The 26,335-nt window shown below is 34.7% G+C and overlaps 2 protein-coding genes and 1 long non-coding RNA gene across 3 annotated transcripts; all 3 read left to right on the top strand.

Annotated features, from left to right (window-relative positions):
* Window positions 1-1,624: 1,624 nt before the first annotated feature.
* On the top strand, window positions 1,625-2,182 carry LOC143529522 (uncharacterized). The gene is made up of 3 exons (XR_013134678.1): window positions 1,625-1,693; window positions 1,791-1,969; window positions 2,062-2,182. It is a non-coding gene; the product is annotated as an uncharacterized LOC143529522 (long non-coding RNA).
* An 8,109-nt stretch (window positions 2,183-10,291) lies between these two features.
* On the top strand, window positions 10,292-12,657 carry LOC143529521 (E3 ubiquitin-protein ligase BOI-like). Its single transcript, XM_077025298.1, has 4 exons — window positions 10,292-10,605; window positions 11,063-11,286; window positions 11,375-11,554; window positions 12,318-12,657. Exons 1-4 carry the CDS (start codon window positions 10,521-10,523, stop codon window positions 12,630-12,632), a joined length of 804 nt encoding a protein of 267 aa, XP_076881413.1. The 5' UTR covers window positions 10,292-10,520; the 3' UTR covers window positions 12,633-12,657.
* A 5,154-nt stretch (window positions 12,658-17,811) lies between these two features.
* On the top strand, window positions 17,812-19,764 carry LOC143529520 (FCS-Like Zinc finger 2-like). Its single transcript, XM_077025297.1, has 2 exons — window positions 17,812-18,007; window positions 19,344-19,764. Exons 1-2 carry the CDS (start codon window positions 17,844-17,846, stop codon window positions 19,528-19,530), a joined length of 351 nt encoding a protein of 116 aa, XP_076881412.1. The 5' UTR covers window positions 17,812-17,843; the 3' UTR covers window positions 19,531-19,764.
* Window positions 19,765-26,335: the final 6,571 nt, after the last annotated feature.

The raw sequence follows: 26,335 nt of genomic DNA, 5'->3' as shown, positions 1-26,335 counted from the left end.
CACAGTCGATAACGTAAATGCTATAGCCTCTCTTTGAAACAGGTTTATCCCTTATACATTTTTTAAAGATACACATTTTCTTTATTAAATATATTATCAATATCTGAAACTTTAGTATATGCTATCGCATCATTGTTTAATATTTTACGTTATTTGTAACATTTGGATCAATCTTGATCTGTTTCATATGATTTTTTCAGCCTACGAAAGTCATTTGATCCGCTGCTAGTTGGAATAGACACGACACGAAACGACACGACACGTTAGTTGGTTTGGAGATGAACGACTTGAAACGTGAGTGTTCAACAGCTTATTCTCGTCTTTGTAAATACGTGTTCGGTCAACCCGGAAATCAACGGGTTAGTTTCGTGGGTTTGGGTTTGGCATAAACGGGTCCGGGTTAGTTTTGGGTCGATCCCATGAACCCATTTGTCTGATGGGGTCGTGTTTGGGTCAACTTGGAAATAAGTGTCGAGGGGTGCAAACGAGCCGAGCTGCTCGTGAGCTACTCGAGATTGGCTCGTTAAAAAGCTCGGCTCAAGCTCGAGCCTAAAAGTAAGCTCGTTTAATAAACGAGTTCGAGCGGGCTCGCGAGCCTAAACGAGCCTGTCATTTATATAATTTTTTAAACTATATATTTAAGAATTATTAATTAATATATATAATGTTATCAAAAAATAAATAAAAGTAACTAAATAATATATGTTATTTTATACATAAAGTATTATAATAGAAAAAATATATAAAAATAATCATAAGTATATAAAAAATAATTGATAAATAGTAAACGAGCCTAGCCCGAGCCGAGCCTGAGCTTGAAAATCTATTCACGAGCCGAGGTTGAGCTTTGAAAGTAGAGCTCGAAACAAGCTCGGCTCGTTTGCACCTCTAAGTGTGTCATGTGTTTGGGTTTGAACCCGCCAACCTTTCAAACACGATCCATTAATTAAGACCGTCTAGCAGCATAATATATAATTGAATAATGAAGTTAGTACATTAGACTCCCTTTCATGGGGCGAATCTAATATCATATCGACTAGCTAATCACGATATTGGCTTCGTAAATGAACGAGAAAACTGTTAAAATCAAAGATTCGTGTGTTTTTAACTTTTTACATACAAACGGGAACAAATAAATATTTGGTAAAATAGAGGAAAATCTTTGGACTCTGAAATTGGGGATCTAATTATCTAAATGATAAAATTCGGGTCCCACCGTTAGGTATGCCACATGATCCAACTTGTCAAGACCTTTCTGTCCATTACTTATGGGTCCCGTAACTACAAACGTATCATAAGATAAGTCCTTTTCTAACTGGTCCAAATATGAGTGTGTTTACTTTTGTGTATTTTCCATACATTGGAGCGCACGTCTTTGTTTTTTACTTCGTGGCAAAGATTTTTAAAAAGTCATCCTTGGAACTGGAACTGCTTCCATCTGGCATCTCTCATGTACACAGTCGATGTGGGATTTGCCTAGGCATTACAAATACTATAATGCATATCAGTTATATAATAATTTCACTAAGATGTATTAGTGACATGAACCCGTGTTTATTTTAATATAAGTTCACTAGCCGATTTTTTCTTTGATTAAACAGAGATCGGATTAGGATTATCCGGATTTGGCGTCTTTTTCTGGTTTCTTGGAATCATTTTGTTCTTTGACAAGGGACTACTTGCCATTGGAAATGTTGGTTTCTTTGAATGCTTATTCAATATCTTATTACCGATATACTTAATTGGCAAATATACTAACAAATGGTCACTTTTACTCGTTACCGAATCAGATCCTATTCATCTCAGGAGTTATAACAACAATTGGACTCAAATCGTCTTTACAGTTCTTCACGAAACGAAGTAACTTTAAGGGCACGGTTTCTTTTAGTACCGGCTTCTTCTTTGTTATCGTCGGGTGGCCTATTATAGGAATGGCTGCAGAGGCTTATGGGGTCATTATTCTCTTTAGGTTTGCTTCATTTCATTTTTTAAATGAGATTATTACTTCAACTTTGCTATTAGTTAGTTAGTTAGTTATGAAATTATGATCACTCTATGCAGCGGCTTCTGGCCCACGGTATCAGTTATTTTGCAGAAGATACCCGTTATCGGTTGGTGTTTTCAACGGTCGTGGTTCAGTTAACAGTACGATGGAGCGGTATCGATCCATGTGTGTTTTAACCTATTTTTGCTTGTTAAATTGAAATATCATTTAATCAGTTTTGTCAATTTGGTTATGTATGTTTTTTTTCTTTCTTTTTTTTTGAATGACCAACAATGCCATGTCACCCGAGTACATCCATGCCCATGATCTCAAACAACGTTGTTGACTTGGCCCGCCACCAATTCTAAGGGTGTCTACGGTTTCGTAGCTTTGTTTAGGGTTGTTCACCAGCCGAGTCGAACCGAGCAAAGGCTTGCTCGTTGCTTGGCTCGTTTACAACCGAATGGCTGAAATTCGAAACGAGCCAAAATCGAATCGAGCATTTTTCAGTCGAACATCGGGCGATTTTCGAGCATTGTTTATTTCTTTTTCACTAAAAATTTTCAATAAAAAACAAGTTTGAAGATTGTAAATAATATATTTTGTGAATAAAATAGTAGTTTTTAAATAAATGTGTAATAGGTTGTAAATTTTAAGGAGAAATAAGCTTGAAGTGAGATATAATGACCATGTAAACAAATTATTCTGAAAACTTGAATCGAACTAATAAAACTATAAACAATTTAAAAGGGTTTAAAAAATTGTATGCTTATATTTTAAATCCGTTGTTTATATTTTTATATATTTGTTCATATATAATTATATATAAAATAAATTAAAATTATGCGAGCCGAACCAAACCAAGCTGACATTTGCTCGTTTACAAACCGAACCGAGCAGAGCGGCTCGTTTACAATAGAGCGAAAAAACGAGCGAGCATTTTCCGAGCAATTTTCGAGCAAGCGACGAGCGGTTTGGACGGCCCTAATTTTGTTCATGATTTGTTTTACTTGGGCCATGAATTTTGGGCTAAAGTTCGAGTAGCCCATAAGATAAATTAACTATTAAGATTTGGACTAAATGGGTTGGTTCAGCAACAAAGGTGACCAACTTACTAAAGGTGTACAAATCGGGTTATAGGTCTAAACCGCTTCGAATCTTATAAACCAAATCGGTTTGGTCAATTATTAGTACTCAAAACTGGTTTGTGCCAAAATCGGTTCGGGTCATAAACAAGCTATAGAGAAAACATTCAAACCCTATACAAATGAGTTTGGGCCAGGTTGAAACCGTTTTGGCCTTTCGGATCCAAACCGGTTTTCTTTACTAAAAATCTAATTTCAATACTTATTATAAAAAAAATATACAAACTAAACAAAAATAACTGAAAATCACTTTTTATTTAATATTTTAAAAAACTCAGAAAGCCATAAATTGTAATACATTGAAAAAAATATGCAAGTCATAATATATTTTTTTATGTTTTTAATTCGTCGCTTTCGTGATGTGTTTAATCTTCATCCACCGAACCCGAGCTATTGCGTAGGTACTCATCAAGTGCGACTTCATCCTCCGTCATTGTGGTCATCAATCCGCCTTCTACCTAGGGTATATCTCCCCTTCTACAACTGTATTTATCTGTGACAAATTGAAATACTCTTTTTTTAGTCATAGGTTATTCTCACATCATATGTGCCTATACAGCTCGTATAGTGGCTATGCAAGCCGTATATGTGCAAACTTTTGTCCTTTTGTGATGGAGGGTGAGCTATACGACCCATATAGACTGGAAAAGTTGTCATCCGTACATTAGTTAGTCATGTAAGGGTTATACGATTCGTATAGCCCCTATATGAACCGTATATTAAAACAACATGGGGGCGGTGTTTGAATATAACGACCTTTTTTAACATAGTAAGCTTAGTTAAAGCTTCTACTAAAATGTATCCCACTTGTTACATAAAGTTGTTAAATGTAAGAACATACATACACTAGGCCACTTTTACACTTTCATTACATTAAAAGCTTCATTTCACCTTCATTATATAATTTCAATTTGATATGTTAACTCAAATTATAAAATATAGGTGTATTGGTTTTTATTAATCTAAGTTGTCATCTTTTGGCCGACGTCGGTCCCAACTGAAAATTAGCTGATAACGATAACTCATTTTATCATATTTGTTCCCAATGGTCGGCAACTAGCTGAATTGTAACAATGTTAGTTGCAGGTCCCCAAAAAACGTTTTGGCTGGAAAACTCACATTTTTTTTCAGACACCTCAACATTTTCGTCCCAAACATCTTTGTGCCCTTAGATTGAACCTTTAAGAACATTTTCAAGTAAAAGCCTCCGGTTATTGAGGTCACCGGAACCCTAGAACCATCGTCAGAATTGGTTAGTGATGCTCAAGTGGTAGTGGTTGGTTGGTAGTGAGTCAGTTGGTGGTGGTCAGGTTGAGTTTTCCGACAAAAAAAATTGATTTTTACGGTCAAAAGCGTTTTTTCAGCGACCTATAAGTAACGACGTTATAATGCATTAAGCAGCCAACTCGTTAGTTTGGACCGCTAGCGACCTAAAGATGATAGTTATGATTAATAAAAACTAATAGACCTAAATATAAAAATAATACAAAAAATAGCATATACTTTTTACACTAATTAATATTATACAAGTTCTCACACACACAAGTTAATCCAAATGCTTGCTATGATAACTAGACAACTCTTACAATGAACCAAAACATGAGCAAAAGGACCCCATGCACCACCATGCCCTGCCTTTGCTTTATCCCATAACATAAATGGCTCACTGACCTGACTTGATGAGTGTGATGCATGTCCTTAGATGGTTCCTCATCCCAAGTCCCTTGTGACCACCATTATTGTTATTATATGTATTCACTCATGTCATGCCAAACCACTTTATTAAATTTGTTATAGTCCTTTTTCAATATTATTCACTCTCCCTCTTTTTCTTTATTCTACTCTCAATTCCATAAATAATGCTCTCTTTTTTAGTGGTACTAGAATATAGATGCACAAAATAACATGTTAGACAATTACATTAAAATAGTTATTATGCACATCAACTATTGTCTGTCTAGACTATAGGTACCTAGTACTCATTTGATCTCCATCATATAGAATGATAATGTATAATAATATACTTAGCCTTTGATTACTCTATAATCTATTACATAATTAAGCTTAATGGGGTGACTCCGCGATTGCGAAACTTCAAGGGAAACCACTTTTACCGTTGCGATCACATTTCGTTGGATTGTCAAGATCTCCTTCTCTGACGTCTCTTACACTTCATAGACTGCAAACGTCCTCTCTTTTATTTCATGATCAAGGCTTAAAAGTGTGTCATTTAGTTCTTATAACTATATAATGGTTTTTATTTTAACTCGTCTAAAATATATGTTAAAAGTTGCCGTAAAATGGTATGGAATTAGAATTATGAAACAAACACTATAAGGCTATGTGTAGTGGAGGGGCTACAAAATGAGCGTTTTGCGCCATGTGGCGCCCAGTTAGCAACGGGTGAGTTTTTGTTTTGGGGTTTAGTGGTGTTGTAGCCCAGAATATATATATATATATATACACACCACACACAAGAATATAATAATAATAAAACGTAAAGGGAAGAACGGCGATGATAAGTTGCCCCCCCCCCCCTCCAGTCGCCCCTAAAATCTCGGGGGAGGGGGGGGGGTTGTTGCCCAATCTCGCCGAAATGCGCCCAAAGATGGCGCCCACTATGGGTGGCCTAATAAGTAGGGGTTTACATTGTTGTTAGAAAAAACAAATATTAATAGTGTGATTGCATAGTATGTATGTGTTGTAAATAACATGTCATATTACGCCGGGTAATAAATCTATAAAATAACCTAAACCGAAAAAACTTGTTTGATTCCTTCTTGTTGAATTCAACTAATATAAAAGGTACAACAAAGAGCCGTTGTTTACCAAGAAACCAAGTTTTTCTATAATCTATTTATTTGTAACACGTCGAATACAACATTACTACATTTTAATACCGGACATATTTTAAATATCCTTTTTTTTTGTTTTAACAACGTTTTTTCCGAGTCTACATGTCACATGATTTAACATAAATAACTCCATTAGGTGATATTAGAGTCTAACTCGTGAAAATAAGAAAATCATCTCAAAGATAGAACGCTGAGGAGTATGAGACGTGTCATCCTCGCCTATTTTGCTACAAACATACACATAATATATGTATATATATGTGTGTATATGTATCATAGGTTTCTTTTGATTTGTATATAATGCCTTTCCAATGTGTCATGCACGATCAAGGGTACTATAATGGCGGTGGAAAAATGTTTGGTGTGTTTTCATGATTTCGTGTTTAAGATTCAACCAAATCCCACCTATAATAATATCATGAATTATTTGACTAAACCTAATAATATTATTTATAATAAATTTCCCATCACTAGTAAATAAATATAATTAACCTACAAAAAGCTAGCATCATGCATACGGCTAACAAGTAGGCTTTTTTTTCTTCATTTTATACATGTACCAAAAAGATAAAAATTGTCTAAACAAATAGGTTTAGGTTGGGTAAGTAGTTTGGTTTAAAAAGTATATAGATAAAGAGATATCATCAATGACAAAGCATATGTCGGTAAACACAATCGTGCATGATTTTCCATGACATAATCGTCAGTGTACATTTCACTAGTGATATGTCGATGAGCTTTCAATCAGTGAAACTGTGAAAGCAACCATCGGTGAAGTGTCAAGTGTTTTACCCATGATTGGATTATCACGGAATTTCACACACACAAAATCATAAGCATTCGATAATTCCTAGAACATTATAAGATCCAAACACTATCGTTATGATATCTATGAGTTATAAGATCTAAACATTTTGTCGTCTGTAAAAATCCTCTGACTTATAATGTTTGTGCAATCATTATAAGATTTAACATATAGTAACAAAATATGATGATTGTGGCATGTAGAAGGTAGATGTTGAAATTAAAGACCGGCCCAGCCTGCCCAACATCTCACGTCTCTATGTGTACTATACGAAACTTACGTTATAAATAAAACACTCGAATCTAGTTTTGTATGTTACTTTAGCATCTAGAGAGCCCCCCTAGGAAAGGAACAAACAATGTGCCATTCTGTAATTTGTAAGTTTCTATGCATCTCACCAATTTCAAAGTCACAATTTATACTCTATAATAAAAGCCTACAAGTTTTGTCACTTATCACTTTTACATTAAACCTCACATTTTTTTAATAAATTTACAATAGTTACCATTCTTAAAATTTATGTTTCAAAATTTATTAATTTAATATCTACTTCCTATTATTTTTTCAAATATTTGATATTTATAACTATCTTTTACTTTAAAACTGTTTAAAAACTATTGTACAACGACTGTATTAATAGTGTTTAACGGGTTTATTATTTCTTATATACTGATAATTTATTAAATATTGTATTTTTAATAACTACTCGTGTAATACACGAGCCTCAAACTAGTAAGTTATAAAAGAGCCAAAGGGGATTCTCTTAAGGAGCATCAAAGGATCTTAACCTTCAAGAGGGATGAGAAAACAACAATTGTTTTCATGAGTTGTGTTTTGTGTGCATGTGAGAGAGAAAATAAGAAAATAAGAAAATAAGTTTTTTATATTATAAAATTTTGTTGATTATATTTTTAAATGATTAAGATAATATTTTAATAATTAGAAGACATTGGAAGATGTTGTCATATGTCCTTGTGTATCAAAGAAATGAGACCCACCACCACCATGGGACCAAAGCAAAGAAAAATTGCATGATACCACTCTCTTTCACATTCTTGTGTGTTTTTTCTTTTTTTTTTAATCTTTAAGCCTCTCACTTTTTGTTTGGTGGTTTCTTTTAATTCTTACCACCCTCATTGATTAAAGCAAATAATATCCTTTCACTCTTTGGTTGTGATTTAATTACCACCAACCCTTTAACTTTCTTGGCACATATTCCACCTTTATGTGCATAAACAGTTGACAAATTAGGTAATAGTAGACATGGATTTTTCTTCTTTATACTCATTATTCAAGATCTTAATACTCATAGTGGTGAAAATTGTTCACATGTTTGAAACAATGACATAAATAGAACACATATTCAACAAAAAAAAATAATAAATCATGAGTGGGATCATTGTATGGTTTGGAAATCAAATATGACTTGTAAAATATATTGAATGGTTGTTATTGAAAATCAATATGTGATTCACATTAAAGTTAAGCGAGTTCCGTCCATAAAGTCGTCCATTTAGCAGCACATAAGGTTTCATGTGTAGGTAAACAGTAGACACTATGATTTAAGAAAAATGTCGATGAACTAAAATGAATAAAATCGTGTGGTTCCATTATTAAATTTTAACAAAAATGTGTATGGCAGTAGTGATTTTCTAAGATAAAATTCTTATATCCATACAACACATTCGTACATAAAAACACATACAACGCACGTGTGTTCTACGTCTAGACTATACGTATGCATGTGAGTACACACATATAGGGAAGTTAGATTAAAATAATCAAAACTATGATCTATTGGCCGATAACTTTCTATACTTACACTTTGATTTGGTAATAACCCTAAATTTAATTTTGTTGTCAACTATAATCCCAATAGCATAATGATATTAAATCATAGATTTTACATTCGATATATACTCGATTTCGCTTATATGTTTCTTCATTTCGTTCATAAGCATCATTGTGAGAGAAATCGAGTGATAATCAAGTATAAATATATGATTATTATAATATTGGGATTGATGTTGACAACAAAAGTGAAAGTTATGATTATTAAAAGTTGGTTCAATTTTCTTAATATACAAGAAAGTTGATATAATGATCAATTAAACCTTTGCCTTAAGCATTGAGTCTAGGGTTGGTTTGTGTTTGGTATTGTGAAATGGTCATAATCCACAAGGAAACTAATGCTCAAACATGGGAGTTGCTTTCTCTATTCCTTTGGAATCACTTATGACCACCCAACCAAATGATGGTCCATATGGGTTGTCATGGCCATTTCTTAATTTCATTCCAATAATTAGATACCAAAACAAGTTATCTAAAATCTACATAATTTTGACATCTTGGTGTGTATGGTGTCACATAAATGTAAGGATATACCTCAATGTTTGTATTCGATTTCGCGGTCCTTGAAGATTGCCACTTGCTAAGGGCATTTGGCCTAATTTTCGTTACATCTTTTCTCATAATTAGGAATGCCTTTGAGATTTTGACGTATAAGAGAGATTCTTGATGCTCCTTACTAGGGGCTTGAATTTTAATCATCAAATTTTTATCGTTTTGTTTTTTTTCCTACAAAATTTGTGTAATTATAAGAAAAAAAAAGTTGGACCATCTAACTCTAGTCCTAAATAATATCATTTTATAACATTTCATCATAATGTTCTTGGGCATGTAACTTTTATCCGCAACACGAAACTTGTCCTGAGAAACTTTTAACCATAATCCAAAAGTACTCGTATCCGTGGTACCCGAATTTATGCTACCAGCACTCGAACCATATTAATTTGGAATTCAGTTAGTGGTTACTCGCTTCTGGGTTTCGGGTCAACCCAAAAAACCAATATGCATTTTATACTCTAATAGTGCATGCTCATTCATTTAGTACTATTCCATCATGTATTCCTTCAAGTTTTCGGTTGATATTCCGTCTATTTCAATAAATATGGTTATTCTAATTCTAAGTTGTAATTTATTCTACTAATTCTACGAATTTTACACTTTTCAATTTCTATACAACAACGATTCTACATATATTTTTTTCTTCATTTGTACAAATTTTTATTTGGTCGCATCCATCTTTGTTCTCAATACTCAAAACAAATAATTAGATTTTCATATTTTTAGTTGTCTACGTCAAACAAGCGAAACCCGATAAAACCCAAGTCCGAACAACCCATGAGAGATTAGGGTCGGGTTACTTTCTAAATTTAAAATTCCCATACCTGAAAAACCCGAAATCCGAAAATACAAACAATAAGCACACCCATATTTCATCTTTAATAATAGCAGTAGTAAACGTAAGTTATTCAATAGAGAGTTAGAGACCAATACCCACATATAACACTTCAGGAAGAGCATAAGTGACTCAATGAAAGAAGACCGGAATTTATATGATTTCCGATCCAATTATGAGAGTGTCCGGGTTTTGTCACTGGTGTGTGTTTGGACGGGCTGGGTTGGACCAGCTGACGTGGCTTTTTGCCTATACAAAGTTTAAACACATTGATTACCGAACAAAGTGCATTGAAGACTCCGCCCAATATGTTTTGAATAAGGCATCCGAATCGTCCTCACTATCATGCATCTTCTCTATTAGCATTTATTATTAACACCTCACCACCCATATCTCTCTATATTTCTGTTTCACCTTCTTTCCATTATTATTATTATTATTATTATTATTATTCTCAACACACACACTTAATTACTATTCAACTCCAACAATGGCTGTTCAAGCTCAATGCTCATCAAATATCCTCCTTCAACCCATTGATCATCAATCTCTTAACCACACCTTCTTCAACAACTGTAAATCTTCTCTTTAACATCTTTTGTTTTTCTCTTATAAATGTTTCAAGACACAATGTTTTATAACGTTCTGAATATATCGTTACGACGCACTTATTTTTATATGCAAGTGATTGGAGCACAAACTGCACAAACATATTTTGTTTTTTTTTTTGCTTATAATTGTTTAAGAGACGATGTTTTATAAAGTTTCGAATATGTCTGTTTTTATCTACGTCTCGATATAAATGTTATGCAAGCGTATACTTCATTACGAAGAACAATTTGTTAACTACCACAACCTGTTTTTATCTACGTCTCGATATAAATTTTGTTACAGAATTGTGAAATACTCCCTATATTTTTATCTGCGTCTCGATATAAATTTTGTTTCAGTGTTGTGAATAATAATATACAAGTCATCAAAGCACAAACGCATATACAATGTAATAACGATGAAACTCGTGTTGTGTTGCAGACGAGAACTGCGAAATGAATCAAGGAAAACGAAGACGAGACGATAATATGAACCGATTTATGCCTAATGTCGACGTTTCGACAGGTCTTCGATTAGCTTTCAATGATCAACCACAACACGCATTCGATCCACAATCTTCCGGTTTTGTACCGTTGCATTTGGAAGATGTATCTAATCTAATCAACCAACAAGGAGTTGAAATCCAGCATTATATTCAAGCTCAGGTTAGCATATATATTAACACATTCATATATTCGTTGATTTTTAAAGTTAGGCGTAAGTTAGCTGAGAATAGGCTAAATAAATTTATAGGGAGAGGAGTTTAGGCGTACGTTAGCGGAGAAGCGGCAACGGCACTATCATGCGCTGATCGGGGCGGCAAAGGAGTCGGCGTCGAGAATTATAAGAGAAAGGGAAGCCGTGGCGGAGAAGGCGGCTCGGCGCAATGCGGAGCTGGAGGCACGGGCTTTGCAACTAAATGCGGAAGCGCAGGTAGGGCCTAGGGATGTGTATGGGTTAGTTCAGTCTGGTTTCGGGATAAACTGAACCTAAAACCAAAATGTCGGTTTTTGAATTTTTGAAAACAGTTTGGTTTCGGTAATTGGTTTGGCTTTGGGCTAGAATCCGAATGAAAAATCGAAATGTCGTTTTTTAATTTTTGAAAACCGTTTGGTTTCGGTTATTGATTAAGGTTTGGTTTGGTTTTGGGCTAAAATCCTAACCAAAAGCCGAAATGTCGGTATTGGTTTCGTTTATTGGTTTAGGTTTGGTTTAGTTTTGGGCTAAGTCCAAACCAAAAATCAGTTTTCGAATATTTGAAAATCGTTTGGTTTGGTTTTGGGCTAGAATCCGAACCAAAAATCGAAATATCATTTTTTTGAATTTTTGAAAACCGTTTGGTTTCGGTTATTGATCTAGGTTTGGTTTGGTTTTGGGCTAAAATCCGAACCAAAAGCCGAAATGCCGGTATTGGTTTCGGTCATTGGTTTAGGTTTGGTTTTGGGCTAAATCCGAACCAAAAACCGAATAGTCCTTTTTTTGAATTCTTCAAAACTGTTCGGTTTTGTTTTTTAGTTTGGGTTAGGTTCAGTTTTCGAATTTTTGAAAGCCGTTTGGTTTCAGTTATTGGTATGGGTTTGGTCCAGTTTTAGTTACCAAAACTTCAGTTTTCACAAAACCATAAAACTAAAACGTCACTTTTTTCCAACTCAGTTATTTAAATTTTTTTCTGTTTCATGCACACCCCTGGGCACAGGTCTGGCAAGCAAAGGCGAGGGCACAAGAAGCAATCGCGGCATCACTACACGCACAACTACAACAAGCAATGGTTACAGAAGTTGGCGCGTGTGAGTCACGAGGAGAGGAGGATGCGGAGTCATCATTCATCGACCCGGAACGAGTTGTGGTAGTGAGTGGACCCGGTTGTAAGGTGTGCGGAAAACGAGTCGCCTCAGTTGTGTTGTTACCGTGTCGACATTTATGTGTTTGTAGTGAGTGTGACGACGTCGTTCAAGCGTGCCCGTTATGTCTTTCGTTGAGGAGTTCAAGTATTGAGGTTTATATGTCATGAAGGGTAAAATTGGAATTTAGTAAAAGTGAAAAGGAGTATATTTACCAATAATTAAGTTTCCCATTTTACCTTTTTTTTTAAAAAAATTATTACTTTTTTTTTTGTTATTTTGTGGTTTAGTTTTCAACCCACCCAACCAACACAATATTACTTTTGTTATTGTACATGGCAATAGTAATTAGTAAATGTGGAATTTTTATTACTTTGTTTACATTTTTTACTTAATTTAATAGTTAGGTTTTTATTCTAAAAATGCATTATGGGTGTAATTATGATAAGTCAATATTTGTGATTACTAAGGTACCCTTTGTTATGCAAATATAAAATGAAAACTTGTGAACACTAAAATTCTTGTCTACGAGCTTGTGTCCGGTGCACCTTGGGATGAAAAGATTCGGTGCCGATCTTATGAGTTTTCGTTACTGGCACGGTATCAGTATTTCCCAAATTTTGCATAAAATATTGTTAGCGAATCGAACATTTGGGTTACGGTATCAGTACCAAATACTTTCAATTTTCGGGATCGATACTGGTACCGTCCTGAGCTCATCTCTAGGTGCACCTATATTTAATGAGACCAGGCCGAACCTCGAATCTAGAACACTAGAAGTGTATAAAACCGGGTTATTTGCAAATTTGGTTCGGGTTATTAAACTGTTTAGAAGGAAAAATGTTCAATCCTATCAAATCGATTTGGATCGGGTTATAAACTGGTTTGAGGCAAAAAAAACGGTTTTTGACATGTATTTCATAACGGGTTAGGTCGAAAACCGAATAGAAGAACGAGACTACGAACTGGTATACAAACTGACGGGTTAGGTCGGGTTCAGACTGGTTTAGCCCAAACCGGTTTTTGGGTGAATTAGGCACTTTATAAACCAGGTAAGCGGCCCAGACTGGCTTACTTGTACAACTCAAATTAAGCCCAAAATCCATGTTTGTCTGTCTCAAGTTCATAGCCATGTCATCCTTGTTTGACAGACTTTGATTATGTATCGGATCTTAAGTTTCATAATTCTCATTTGCTAAAAAGAACATAACTGAAAGTCTGAAACCAACTATAAACTCATTGTCCTTGATTTAGTTTATGATTATCTTTCTTTAATATGATTAATTTTTAATAAGCGAAAATTATTTAAAAAAAAACGTTAAAGTTATTTCTTTCTCCCATCTTCTCGTAACAACTTCTAACAACAAACGTTATAGATACTTGTGAATAAAGATTCTTGTGCCTGAAACTTGTGATTGGTTGTAAAACACCGACCATGTATGGGGGCTGGTACTTGCCCAACCGTCTTTTCTAAGTATTTGTATATTTTCACCTATTTTGGTTTTGAAAATATGATTCAATCTACTTCTACCCACAATAAACGTAATAAACTTTTATTAACTTCTGCTCATCACTAACAATTCCGTCGAGTTCATAGTTCTTTTACGGGAGAATAGTAGTTAACTCATGTAGATCGATAATATAAAGAGTAAAGTTGTCCGTATCAAAAGAAAAAAATAATAATAACATAAACTTTTCTAATAATTCAGTTTTATATTTTAAAAAACCAAATTAGATTGTAATACAAAACCTATCATATTGTAATTAGTAAAAACAAGTCTAAATAATTAATTAATAAAACAAATTCCTAACTATCCAAGTCATATGTTCGAATTATTCACCAAGTAATTTATTCTTAACCATTTGCTAAAACATATCCAACTTTCTCGTTTTCGCTTTGCATTAGTTTCTAATCGTATTGTTTTTCACCTAACATAGTTATGGGGTTTTAGTAATCGTTTATCCTTCTCATTCATAAGGTTTATAAATATCATATTATAAATAGGAGAAAAGATGGAATACAATAATACCTTAACGTACAATAGGTACACGAATACCCTTATTCACGAAATCGATTCATGAAATCACATTCCAACATCTCGGAATCGTCAATACATATCTAATTAATCATTAGTTCACCGAAAAATACAGTTTTGGATCGTTAATCGGTCATTTTTTAACCGTTTTAGCGTTTTAGGTTTTTGGCTGAGCGTTTCAAAATTTTTGCCTTTGAGCGTTTTTATTTTTTGTCTTTGAGCGTATCGTGTACCTATCATACGTTAAAAAATTATTATAAGAGTAACCGCACCCAAATAAATAGAGGTTTATTATTCTTGAAATATTTTATATTTTGTTGTTGATCTCATAGAATCTTGTTCTAAGTTATTTTAATATGGAGTGTACATGAGCACGTCATAATATTGAGTGGCACAATATATTATAACATTTTAAGCATCAAACAACAAGTGGGTCTTTGAAAACGTATTCTCACACTTCCAACTTATTTTACGTATACGGCACTTGATTCTACAGATCTCATTACATCATCAAATCATACAAGTACAATTACCCTTAAATATTTGGTATATTCGTTTTTATTACTCCCAACTATCGTTTTTTGGTCATTGTCAGTCCTAACTAACGAATTGGCTGCTGACAGTCCCAACTTTTGACGTATTTGTTCTCAACGGTCCGCAACTAACAGAATCCTAACGTCGTTAGTTGCAGATCACCGAAATAACATTTTTAGCCGGAAAACTCACATTCTTTTATCAGATAACTCAATATTTTTGCACATACATCTTTGTAACTTTGTATCGGACATTTATGAACCTTTTTCTAGTAAAATCCCCAGTTATTGAGGTCGTCGGAACCTTAGAACCATCGTTGGAAACGGTTGGTGGTGCTCAAGTGATGGTGGTTGGTTGGCGGTGAGTCAATTGGTGGTGGTGGCGGTGTTCATGTGGTGTTTTCTAGCAAAAAAAATGACTTTTTAGACCAAAAACGTTTTTAGCGACCTGAAACTAACAGCGTTAGGATTCTGTTAATCGCGGACCATTATGAGCAAATACGTTAAAAGTTGAGACCGCTGATAATAATTCGTTAGTTGGGACTGACAGTGACCAAAATACAATAGTTGTAATCAATAAAAACCAGTATACCTAATATCATACTGGTTAAAACTCAATAAGTGATCTCTCATAGACCCAATTCATTATATGTATATGCCACAATGATCTTTCATATAGATTATTTTCTACCATATAAAGATGAAAAGATAAATATGGAATAGATAATTTACAAACAAAATCATAAATTCACACTATAATTCAATCATAATATAATCATATAAGATCTTTAATGGAATTATAATAAAGTTTAATAAGGTACATTGCATTTCCAATTTTATAAATATCACAATACTAAAAAAGAAAAAGTAGTATTATAAAATTTAAAAACGTTAATAACTTTTTGACCAATTTTAAAGCTACCCAAATTGCACCCTTTCTAGAGAGACGATAGCGACACTTTGAAAAATAAAAGGTGCTAAAATCATTAACCTATTTAAAAACATTTAATTTAATGGTTATGATTACGGTTAATGTGTTTTTGTTGGTTGACTTTTATCGAAATTAAATTTATAATTCGGTTATGGTATATCTTTGTTAACCAACTCTAACCGAAACCAAACTTCGTATGTTTATGTTTTTTCAAATTTTATATCTATGTTTTCATCTTGTATACCTTCATTTCTAACATAAAATATTCCAACTTATGCTCCAATTATTTATACATATCTTGGAATATCATAACCAAGCTTGGAATTGACATATATCAACTTCGACGTTCATAATTAAGAGACATTATATATTTTTTATTTTGCATTAAAATTTCATTTAAACTGGAATAAATTAAAGTTCAATAAGGTTTCTATTAACAACGTTTCGAACTACACTCAATACCCAAGCTATCATTTATGAGACAGAATGTCATCCAAGATTTTGACGTTGTAGGCATTACTAATCCAAGAACACAATCAAGAAAGATCCCACAACTATGAAAAATGGGGTTGTACTCGAGCAGAGTCAGGGCGAGCTGTCTCAAGCACGACTAGATTACTTCATCGAGCTGAAAAGCCGAGCTCGAGTTCAGCTTGTTTAAATCTCAAGCCTAGATCGTTAATTAAAAAAACATTATTTAGAGAATTTATAAGTTAGAGAATTTATAACATTATATGCTTTGTTTTTTGTTCTTGTTTTAGACCGGGCATAATGGGAGCATGGTAGTGGCGTTTTGGCCAGATTCGTCAGGGAACACCGCCACCCTTGTCGTTTCAAGCACAAAAATGTCACCAAAGTTGTTAATAAAACGCTAAATGTGCAAGATGGTGGGGCCATCATATTTTTCCAACCAATGAGAAAGAAGGCACTAGGCGTTTACCCCATCACCATTAAGGATGAGATCGGTACCGTACTTGTAAGATACTGAAAAGCGCAAATTTCGGTACCGATTTCGATACCGACGGTATTGAAGGTAAAAAATTCGAGAAATATCGGTATTGGTACCGATACTGAAACTCAAAACTTTGGTATCGATTTCGATACCGACCGTACCAAATCGATACCAATACCGAATTTAATCATTTATACCACTACAGCTGCTGATTTTCTTATAATGTCTAAAAGAATTTTTATTTTTTCTTATATACATATTATATTTCTAATTTTATGAAAGATTCTAAGAATAATAATAATATATTGATAAATTGGTATGGCTCAATGGTAGAGCATTCACTTTACCAGTGAGAGGTAGGGGGTTCAAACTTCACTATCACCAATTTATATGGGAGATATGAGGGATGACCCTGGTTTGCCAGGGTTCGAGACATGATCTCACCCGGTTTTACCGACTCCTCGCTGTCGTGCCATTTGGCGGGCGTGGGGTCGGGTTTTATCCGGTGAATCCCTCAATAGGTGGATCGCTAGGGGCTCCGTCCGTCCAGACTAGTGGCCGGCTCGGGCTACCTTTAACCAATAGGGGTCACGTACAGAGCACCCGACGTTACTTAGTTGGCTGTTAAAAAAAATAATGTATTGACCAAATTTAATGCTACACTTTTTTAAGAGAGAAGATATCAACACCTTGAAAAAAGTGCAAAACCTCTTTCAACAAAAACAATAAATTACGTCACACTTGTACCCTTTATAACAACTTATATCATATTATATTTATATATTCAATTTCTACATAACTTTTAACGTGGTTTATACACCACTCACCAACTCCTCTTTATATTATAACCTCCTCAAAACCCCATCATCACCACCACCACCACCACCGTCACCGTCACCGTCACCGTTTAATATTAATATAATAATAATATGAACTCCTCCACGGTCGTAAACCACCGCCACGTCAGCCGTTCAGTCTCACTGCCTCACAATTTTAGATCCGGTATGTTTAAAGAGCCACAGCAGTATTTTTTAGACGCGTGTTGGTTATGTAATAAGCCGCTTGGATGCAACAGAGACATCTTCATGTACAAGTAAGTTTTCACTACCTAGGATTTCTAATTCCAATTACGTGAAATCTGAAGCCAATTTAGGTTAATTTGCGTTAAAATACGGTTTCGTAAGCTCGATTTACGGTTTCGAACTCGAATTACGTGAAATCTGAAGCGAATTTAGGTTAGAGTTGCGTTAAAATACGGTTTCGTAAGCTCGATTTATGTGAAATCTGAAGCGAATTTAGGTTAGTTTGATTTAATTACGGTTTCGTAAGCTCGATTTATGTGAAATCTGAAGCGAATTTAGGTTAGTTTGATTTAATTACGGTTTCTAAGTCGATTTATGTGAAATCTGAAGCGAATTTAGGTTAGTTTGATTTAATTACGGTTTCTAAGTCGATTTATGTGAAATCTGAAGCGAATTTAGGTTAGTTTGATTTAATTACGGTTTTGTAAGCTCGAGTTACGGTTTCGAGCTCGAATTACGTGAAATCTGAAGCGAATTTAGGTTAATTTGTTTCAAAATACGGTTTCGTAAGCTCGATTTACGGTTTCTGATTTGAATTGAGTAAAATCTGAAGCGAATTTTGCATAATTTGCATCAACTTACAATGCCGTAGGTCTGATCTAGTGTTTCTAAGTTGAATTACGTGACATCTGAAGCGAATTTAGCGTAATTTGCGTTAAATTTACGGGTTCGTAAGCTTGAATTACGTGAAATCTGAAACGAATGCAGGATGATTTGGTTCAAAATACGGTTTCGTAAACTCGATATAAGAGTTTCTAACTCGAATTGAGTAAATCTGAAACGAATTTTGCATAATTTGCATCAAATTTAAGGTTTATAATTCGAATTCTTAAAATTGTAATGAATTTTGCATTATTTGCAACAAATTTAGGGTTTTATAATTCAAATTACGTAAAACTGTAATGAATTCACTTAAAATCGTAACGAAATTTGCACTAAAATACGATGTTGTTAGTCCTATTTAGTGTTTCTAGCAGGGTTGTCATTCATGTCTTAATGTGTTTAACAGGTTAGAAACGACGCGCTTAACATAAGTATCAAACATTTATAAAACATCTCATTCTGCACTTATTTTATTAACAAGTCTTATTGTGTCTTAAGCAGTTGTCCAATTGAAAGCCATAGTTTCCGATCCAAATTACGACATATTTAAGTTTCATGTACCAAATAAAGAAAAATGATGTCTGCATACTAATTTTAGTTATTTAAAAAAATTTCAAAATCACTTACTGCACTTTTCTTTTTTTATTAACAAGTCTTATTGTGTCTTAAACATTTGCGCAATTTACAGCCATAGTTTACGGTCCAAATTACGTTAAATTGAACCGTATTTTGCATGATTTGCAGAGGAGACGTACCGTTTTGCAGCGTAGAATGCAGAGAAAAACAGATCGAGATGGATGAATTGAAGGAGAAGAGGCAATCTCTCTCTGCATCCATCAAAACTATGAGGAAGAAAGAGGAGAGAGAGAAATCTTCTGCCAGTTCTTCCCCAAAATGCCCTCTGCGTTCGGGTGCAGTTGTTGCTGCTTAATTAGTTAATTGCTTGATCTGGTTTTAATTACCAAACTAGGGAAAGAAATACTTTCCTTTAAAATATATAATATGTGACTTTTTTTTTTATTTTGTTTTACTGGTTAAGAAGATATGGTGTACGCCTACGGTACAAGTATTTGAAGCGTGTGGCGGTGTACGTGTGAGTGTTTTTGATTCACATTGTACAAGTTACTATGATTACGGTCTGAGTTTTATGTTGACTGTGTCTTTGTGCTATAATAACTTTGTTATTGCATATGAAGATTGAAGAATAATGTTTGTTACATTTGATTTGATGGGTTTATGATTATAATGATTGGGAAAATCTGTGATCAATTCAGATTATATGTTTGGTTCATGTCAGACGACGGTGTTTCGATGGTGTTTCTGACCAATAACACGGTGCTAAATGGAAATTATTTTGTCGATCCAATCCGTTGCTTGAAATTCCGACGACACTTTTGTTGAGTTCCAACCATTTCTAATGTGGCACGAGCAAATTTGTGTATGATTTGATCAAAATTATTTAATTTCCGAGTAAATTTATGTAAGGGCAGTGATATTTTTATGAGTGAACCAATTTTAATGTGATCCGACCAATTTTTTTATGAGTCATGACCAAGTGCCCGCCAATATTTTTTGTAAGTCCCGACCAATTTAACATGATTTGACCACATTTTAATGTGATTTGACCAATACGAGTGGATATATTTGGGATATGTTGGCTGGAAATACCGTCGTCTGTCAACAGCAAACAGGTCTGACCAACATTACATGAATAACCATTTATGGGGTATATTCATGTGCACATTTTCTTTACTTTCTGGGGTCAAATTAGTATTATTGTCCCATTTTTAGTTGTTTATTTTCTTCTAAGGGAATTCGGGTTTTACAACCAGTGAGTCTTCGGGCGGGTTGGTTTCTCCGGAACTGGAGATAACTTGGAGGTGCTTAAGGGCTCCGTACGCCTGGGTTGGGCCAGCTGGCGGTGACCTTTAGCCATTGGGTCTCCCCGTACAGATTACCAAGACATTCTATGTTTGTTGGCCGTTAAAAAAAATAGCAAACTAATTAAAGAAAATGTATAGCAAAACTTAAATCAAGACATCCTTTAATCCACCTTGTGAGTAACGTTTAGTATTTCCTTTTAACAATCTTTTACTTGTATATCACTGCAAATAAAGATATTATTATAAACCAACTCAAATATCTTTAAAAAGTAATATAAAGGAGGATGACATCAGATGTATCGTATCTTTTATGATATGTAAAAGATCGACACAATCATACATACATATATATATGTTGCAAGTGTGCGTGATTCAAACGTAAAGTATTTCCTAAAGTGTATTAAAATAACATGTTTTGTTACACTATTTTAATTTTTAAGGTATTATTTAGTTGATAAAATTTAAAGCATACACAATACCGAGATTGCTATTTAAAGCTTGAAACATGTAGCGTTATGGATTAGTGGTTTCTTATATCAATGATCGGCAATTCAAACATATTAAAGGTCTTTGGAATCTTAAGTTTTATCGTTTTTCGTGTTTGATACATAATACATGTATCAACATATTTAAGGTCTTTGAAAAGTGCATTATCTTTGTGTTACGACGTCCATGACTTAAAAAAATCCTACAAGGTTTTCTCACATATATTCATAATAACGACTTAAGTCTCACAGTTTAAAACGAAAAAGTCTTATCCATACCCCCCCCCCCACACCCCCACCCAAGATATAATAGATAAAGAGAGAGTATTTCACAAATTCATCATAATATCTTATTCTTTCACTCATGTCTTAGAAAACATCTTGATACCGATAAACCAAAAGCTCTTTGGTAAATTTCACATCATTTAAACTGCACACATTTCTTCTAATTCTTAAGTTTTTTTGTGATTGAAAACGACACGTAAAAAGTGTAAAATACAAAGCCTTGCCTAAAACATATGGACAAGAATTTAATCATTTATCTTCCTTTAGTAAAGTGTGACAACAATTGATTTTGACCAAATTGAAAAGAAAAAATAAGCTTTCCGCGTTAAATTTGAAATTTTGAATTCAATTACCGACCATCCATTTAAATATGTTTGGACTATTTGAGGTTTATATATATTGATATTAAAATCCCACATTTATTTGTCATCTATTGTATTTCATAATTTCTTTTTATTTAGGTAGTAAAGTTTATCTATAGTAATAGCATAGGGAGTTCTTTTATTTCATTTTAATTTTTATATTTTATCATGCATGTTACATAAACGTCACATCTACCACCAAACGTTGTGGTATCATTTCACTTTCTCCCATTTATTCACAAAAGCCTAAAACCACTCAAAAATAAAACCGGGGGAAATTAACTTGTCCAACGATCCAACCCGAATTTCGTGGAAAAATACAAGGGACAAACTAGGGTGAAGATATTCTCACCTGGTTCCTGTTTCTTCCCACCTTTATCCTGCCTCCCCATAGACTCCACTCCGTATGCTCTACCACACCACATTTTCTGGGTCGTCCTGAGAATGCATGCCGGGAAGGGGGGGGGGGGGGCTGTGAGAGTTTAAATGGGCACCCGATAGAAAATTATAATTAACATAACAATATTTTTTCCCAACGCATTTTATTCTTTAATTGGGTTTAAACTTTAAAGTATAATTGTAATATTGTATATACAATTGGGCTTTTGATTAATGGGTTAATGATAAAACAATTGGGCTTTTGATAAATTGGTTAGGGCTATTGTTTTAAACATGGATTTTTTTTATTTTTATTTTTTTGCTAATATTAAAATAGTTGGGTTTTAATCTAGTTACATATAGGCTTTTCTTCTTCTTTTTTTTTTAAAAAAGAAGAAAAAAAATATAAATAAGTGGGCCTTGTATAGTTGCCCACCCGTATAGCGTCTAGGCCAGACGCGTAAATTTACGTTGCATATATTTTTTTTCATCCTTACAAACATTATAAAAATCTATACATTTTCACTTTATCACCATTTTGATTTCATTCGCACATAGTTAGCCATCACACGTACTCATGTAGAATGTTAACTTCACCCAGATTATTAAGTGGCTATAAGGTTGATTATATTGTAACGAGCAAATCGAATTTTATCGATTCAGTTTGGTTAATTTGGTTATGCCACACATCCAAATCGAAACTGAACCTTTAGCCGCTTAATAAAACTTGTACAATGTCTTTAGATACAATGTAAATGTGTGAATATTGATTGTGTACACCCTTCATCCATCTAAAAGGCAATAACTTTCTCAAACAAATACCGGTAGTCCCGAAGTAATTGTGTCAGATCACATATAAATTTTTGTTTTATCGTTTAGTAATTTTGCTTAAACTTTAGAAAAGTCATTAAAAAAATAATAAAAGCATTTAACGAACAAACATTAACTAAGATAAACGAGAACGCTATCTAACGTCCACTAACACAAATGAACTAGCATAGCCTCTCCTCTGTCCGTGTTCGTGACTTCCTTCATTTAATCAATCGCACGAAATTCCTTAATCACGTCCGTTTATTAATCAAATGAACAAACATAAACGAACTTCTCGCTACACATAACCCTAGGATCACATCCGCATCTACAATATACAATCCTCATATTCTTCAACTTAATTGAATTGAATTGATTTGATCGGAGCAAAGCAATTGAGGTTGATATACACCGTGCATTGATAGTTGTACTTAAATGGAATTTGAAATGAGATCGAGCTCAGCCGTTTAAGTCCATGGGTGGGTCCATGCACCATGTGTTGGTGTCCCGCCAATGTTTTAAAAAGAGTATGAGATACGTCCTTATTCGTGTCAGTTTAGGTAGAAAGTTGTGGCTTTTTATTTAAGGGTTTTTTACATACACCATAAGGTGTTTTGGAAACACCCACCCATTAAGCCACGAATCGGCTGATCCGTCGCTTATGGCTTGGGTGTTTTTGAAAGTTGTGTTTTTTTTGTCCTTTAGCTGTCTTTTTTGTTATTTAATTATGATTTTGTCATTTTGTTGTCTTTTGTTTTATTTACCCCTTATTTTTTTGGTTTGTTTTTTTTGGCTCGGGTGTAACCGTTTCTTAATCAGTTTTGGAAAGTGACAACGAAACAACAATTTTGTATGTCGGGTGAAAAGGAACGAGATTTATATAATAATAACAACTTATGTTTGTTTTCTTTTTTTGTATGTCGGGTGTGGTAACAGATTTTTTGTCGGTTTTAAACTAATAACGAAACAACAATTTTAAGCATAACGCATGACCAGATTTATAAAATAATAATAATTAATACATTACGAGTTCGAAAAAAAAACCAAACGAATTCGGGAAAAAGTAACAGCATACAAAAAACAAATCTAAAATGCGGCACCACCCGCGTCGTCATCGCTCCCCTCATCGTCGAAACGTGGCGTTGGTACCATGTACTGGGCTCCATGCTGCTGCGCAGACAAATAACCAACCATCCAGGTCACTTGGGTCTCTAGTCTCTGTAGCCTGGAGTCAGTGGCCGGATCCAAATACACCGCGCGATGTGTACGCGGAACGCGTTGCGGGTGCTGATGCGGTGGCTGTTATGAGCACGATAAGTTAACGTTAATAAGACGAAGATACCAAAAAGAAAATTAAATGATAAAATATAACGTACCTGAACACCGTCCTCATCCATGTCAACCGCGGGGCCCTGAATTTCCACCTCCGGCTCCTCGATTTGCGGAGGCTCAACAAGTGGGACCTCTTCGTATGAGCCAGAATTGAAATTAGTGACCAGGTGATCCAGGCGGTTAATCTTCTTGACGATTTGCATGCCTTGTGCCCGTCCACGGTCCAGCTCTTGCGGTGGAAGCGGCGGCTGACACGCGGCTCCCTATAGTCGACGAGCATGTCTTTAAGGTGTTCAAGGGCCCATGTGAAGTTACACTCTTGCTTCCTAAAGATAACTGCGTGCGCAATACAGAAATACTTTGATGTCGACGTCACACCAGCAAACTGAACGAACGGCCACTTGTACATGTTGGTGTTGTACGTCATGTCAATCAACAACAAATCTGGGAACGCACGCCACATGGTATGCGACTTCTCGTGAGAAAAGAAAACATTATCCGTCCTATTGGTGGAAGGATTCTCCCATGTGTAAAAGGTAAACCCATGGGTTTGAAGAAAGTTTTCAAGTACCTACGTTGGGTTTAACAAAAAATTAAGTACCTACATTAAAATGATATTATTAATAATATTCTTATTAAATCTTACAGAATATATATTTTTTATATATGATAAAACAAAACAATATATATATATTCAAAATAATATATATTAAAAAGATACTTAAAAAATAATAATATTCTGACAACAAGTACCTGCATGGGGGTGTCACCAATTTTATCTTGGTCACGAAGAACCTTAACGACGTTGTTTATATCCCTAGTAATACATTTGTTACCGGGAAAGCTTTTCTTTAGGGCTGACTTAATTTTAGCAGGCCTTAGACCCTGCCTATGCAACGTCGCAACCATATCAATTTCCTCGTCAGTCAGTTTCCTCAGTGTCGGGTGCCCCTCCTCAAACAAAACGGGATCGTGGTTGTGCGTCTCGTTGACAACCTCTACCTTCCAACAATCAACTGGCGCGTTGTACCTCCCTACAAGTTTAAATGGACAACCCCTTTTAATACTCCCTGTATGCCTCACCGTTCCCTTGAGTTTTGGTTCCCCACCTCGATTGCATACAAGTTCAACACTTCTCTCCTTGAACGTTGGACTGAGATAACACAACCATGCTCACGTCCTATCTTCTTAACCCAATCCACCAACTCAGCAACAGAATCAAAATACTGATATCAAGCAATGTAAATAAAGTAATATTTAGTAACGTGTTGAAAAAGAATAATAATAATTTAAAAAAAAATAGGTCATACATTATTAGTTACATAAGAAAATGACGTCTCCCGTATGAAACGATCACCATCATCATCATCATCATCAACAACATCGTCATCGCCTCCTTCGCGGTGACCCTCTTGAATGCCATCAACGACGTTGCTCGTGACTGGTCTTGACATGTATGGTTGCTCTCCTAAAGGTAACTGGTACGAATTCTGAGTTCCGTAATACGGACCGTCTACATGTAACTGCTGCGAAGACTGTCCATAAGACTCCTCGACTCTGGCCTCATATGTATTAGACGATGTCCTATTATCCTCCGGCCACGAAGGGTGACTACCGTCGTATATGACATACCCCTGATAAAAAATATTTTGGCAAGACAACGTATAATATTTAAAAAATAACTAACGCGTTGTTGTACTATATAAACACACTAGATAACATGGTCAGGATTTGGTAAGTCGTACTGCTCGATATTTCCATACCCCGGCTCATGGTTCAAGTCGGGAACTTCATTCAAATCTGGCAAGCCCGACTGCTCCGGCTGATCGTTGTATGCGTAGCCCGACTGCTCGTCGTTCCCGTCACCAAACAAAATATCATATAAATCCATTATATTTTAACAAACACAAAACAAAGATATTATAAGTTGGATCGGCCAATATTATAGAAATTTAACCATCTAAGATGGATATATGTAGAGAAAGGGAGACGGGTGTGACAAAATCAAATTATTGATTTGATCCGTCGCGGATCGAGCGATCAGCCGCGTATTACGTAGGATGCATGACTGATTTGATAGTCTATGGATGTCGTGTAATCAATATGCGGCGAATCGCCCAATCCGCCGCTGATAACGTACAAACATAATACGACAAACGTTGTGGACATAATAGGACAAAAACCCTAATCCGCGGCTGATC

Source organism: Bidens hawaiensis, unplaced genomic scaffold (genome assembly GCF_021521415.1).
Source record: "Bidens hawaiensis isolate Kalapana, Puna unplaced genomic scaffold, B.hawaiensis_p1.1 tig00008566_1, whole genome shotgun sequence".
Lineage (NCBI taxonomy): Eukaryota > Viridiplantae > Streptophyta > Magnoliopsida > Asterales > Asteraceae > Bidens > Bidens hawaiensis.
This window is presented reverse-complemented; position numbering and strand designations above follow the sequence as displayed.

Bases quoted from the DNA above. Each gene is read 5' to 3' on its own strand.
- LOC143529521 (XM_077025298.1), top strand. From the start codon at position 10,521: ATGGCTGTTCAAGCTCAATGCTCATCAAATATCCTCCTTCAACCCATT. The intron at 10,606-11,062 runs GTAAATCTTCTC...GTTGTGTTGCAG, and splicing joins CCACACCTTCTTCAACAACT to ACGAGAACTGCGAAATGAAT. The intron at 11,287-11,374 runs GTTAGCATATAT...ATAAATTTATAG, and splicing joins AGCATTATATTCAAGCTCAG to GGAGAGGAGTTTAGGCGTAC.
- LOC143529520 (XM_077025297.1), top strand. From the start codon at position 17,844: ATGAACTCCTCCACGGTCGTAAACCACCGCCACGTCAGCCGTTCAGTC. The intron at 18,008-19,343 runs GTAAGTTTTCAC...CATGATTTGCAG, and splicing joins AGAGACATCTTCATGTACAA to AGGAGACGTACCGTTTTGCA.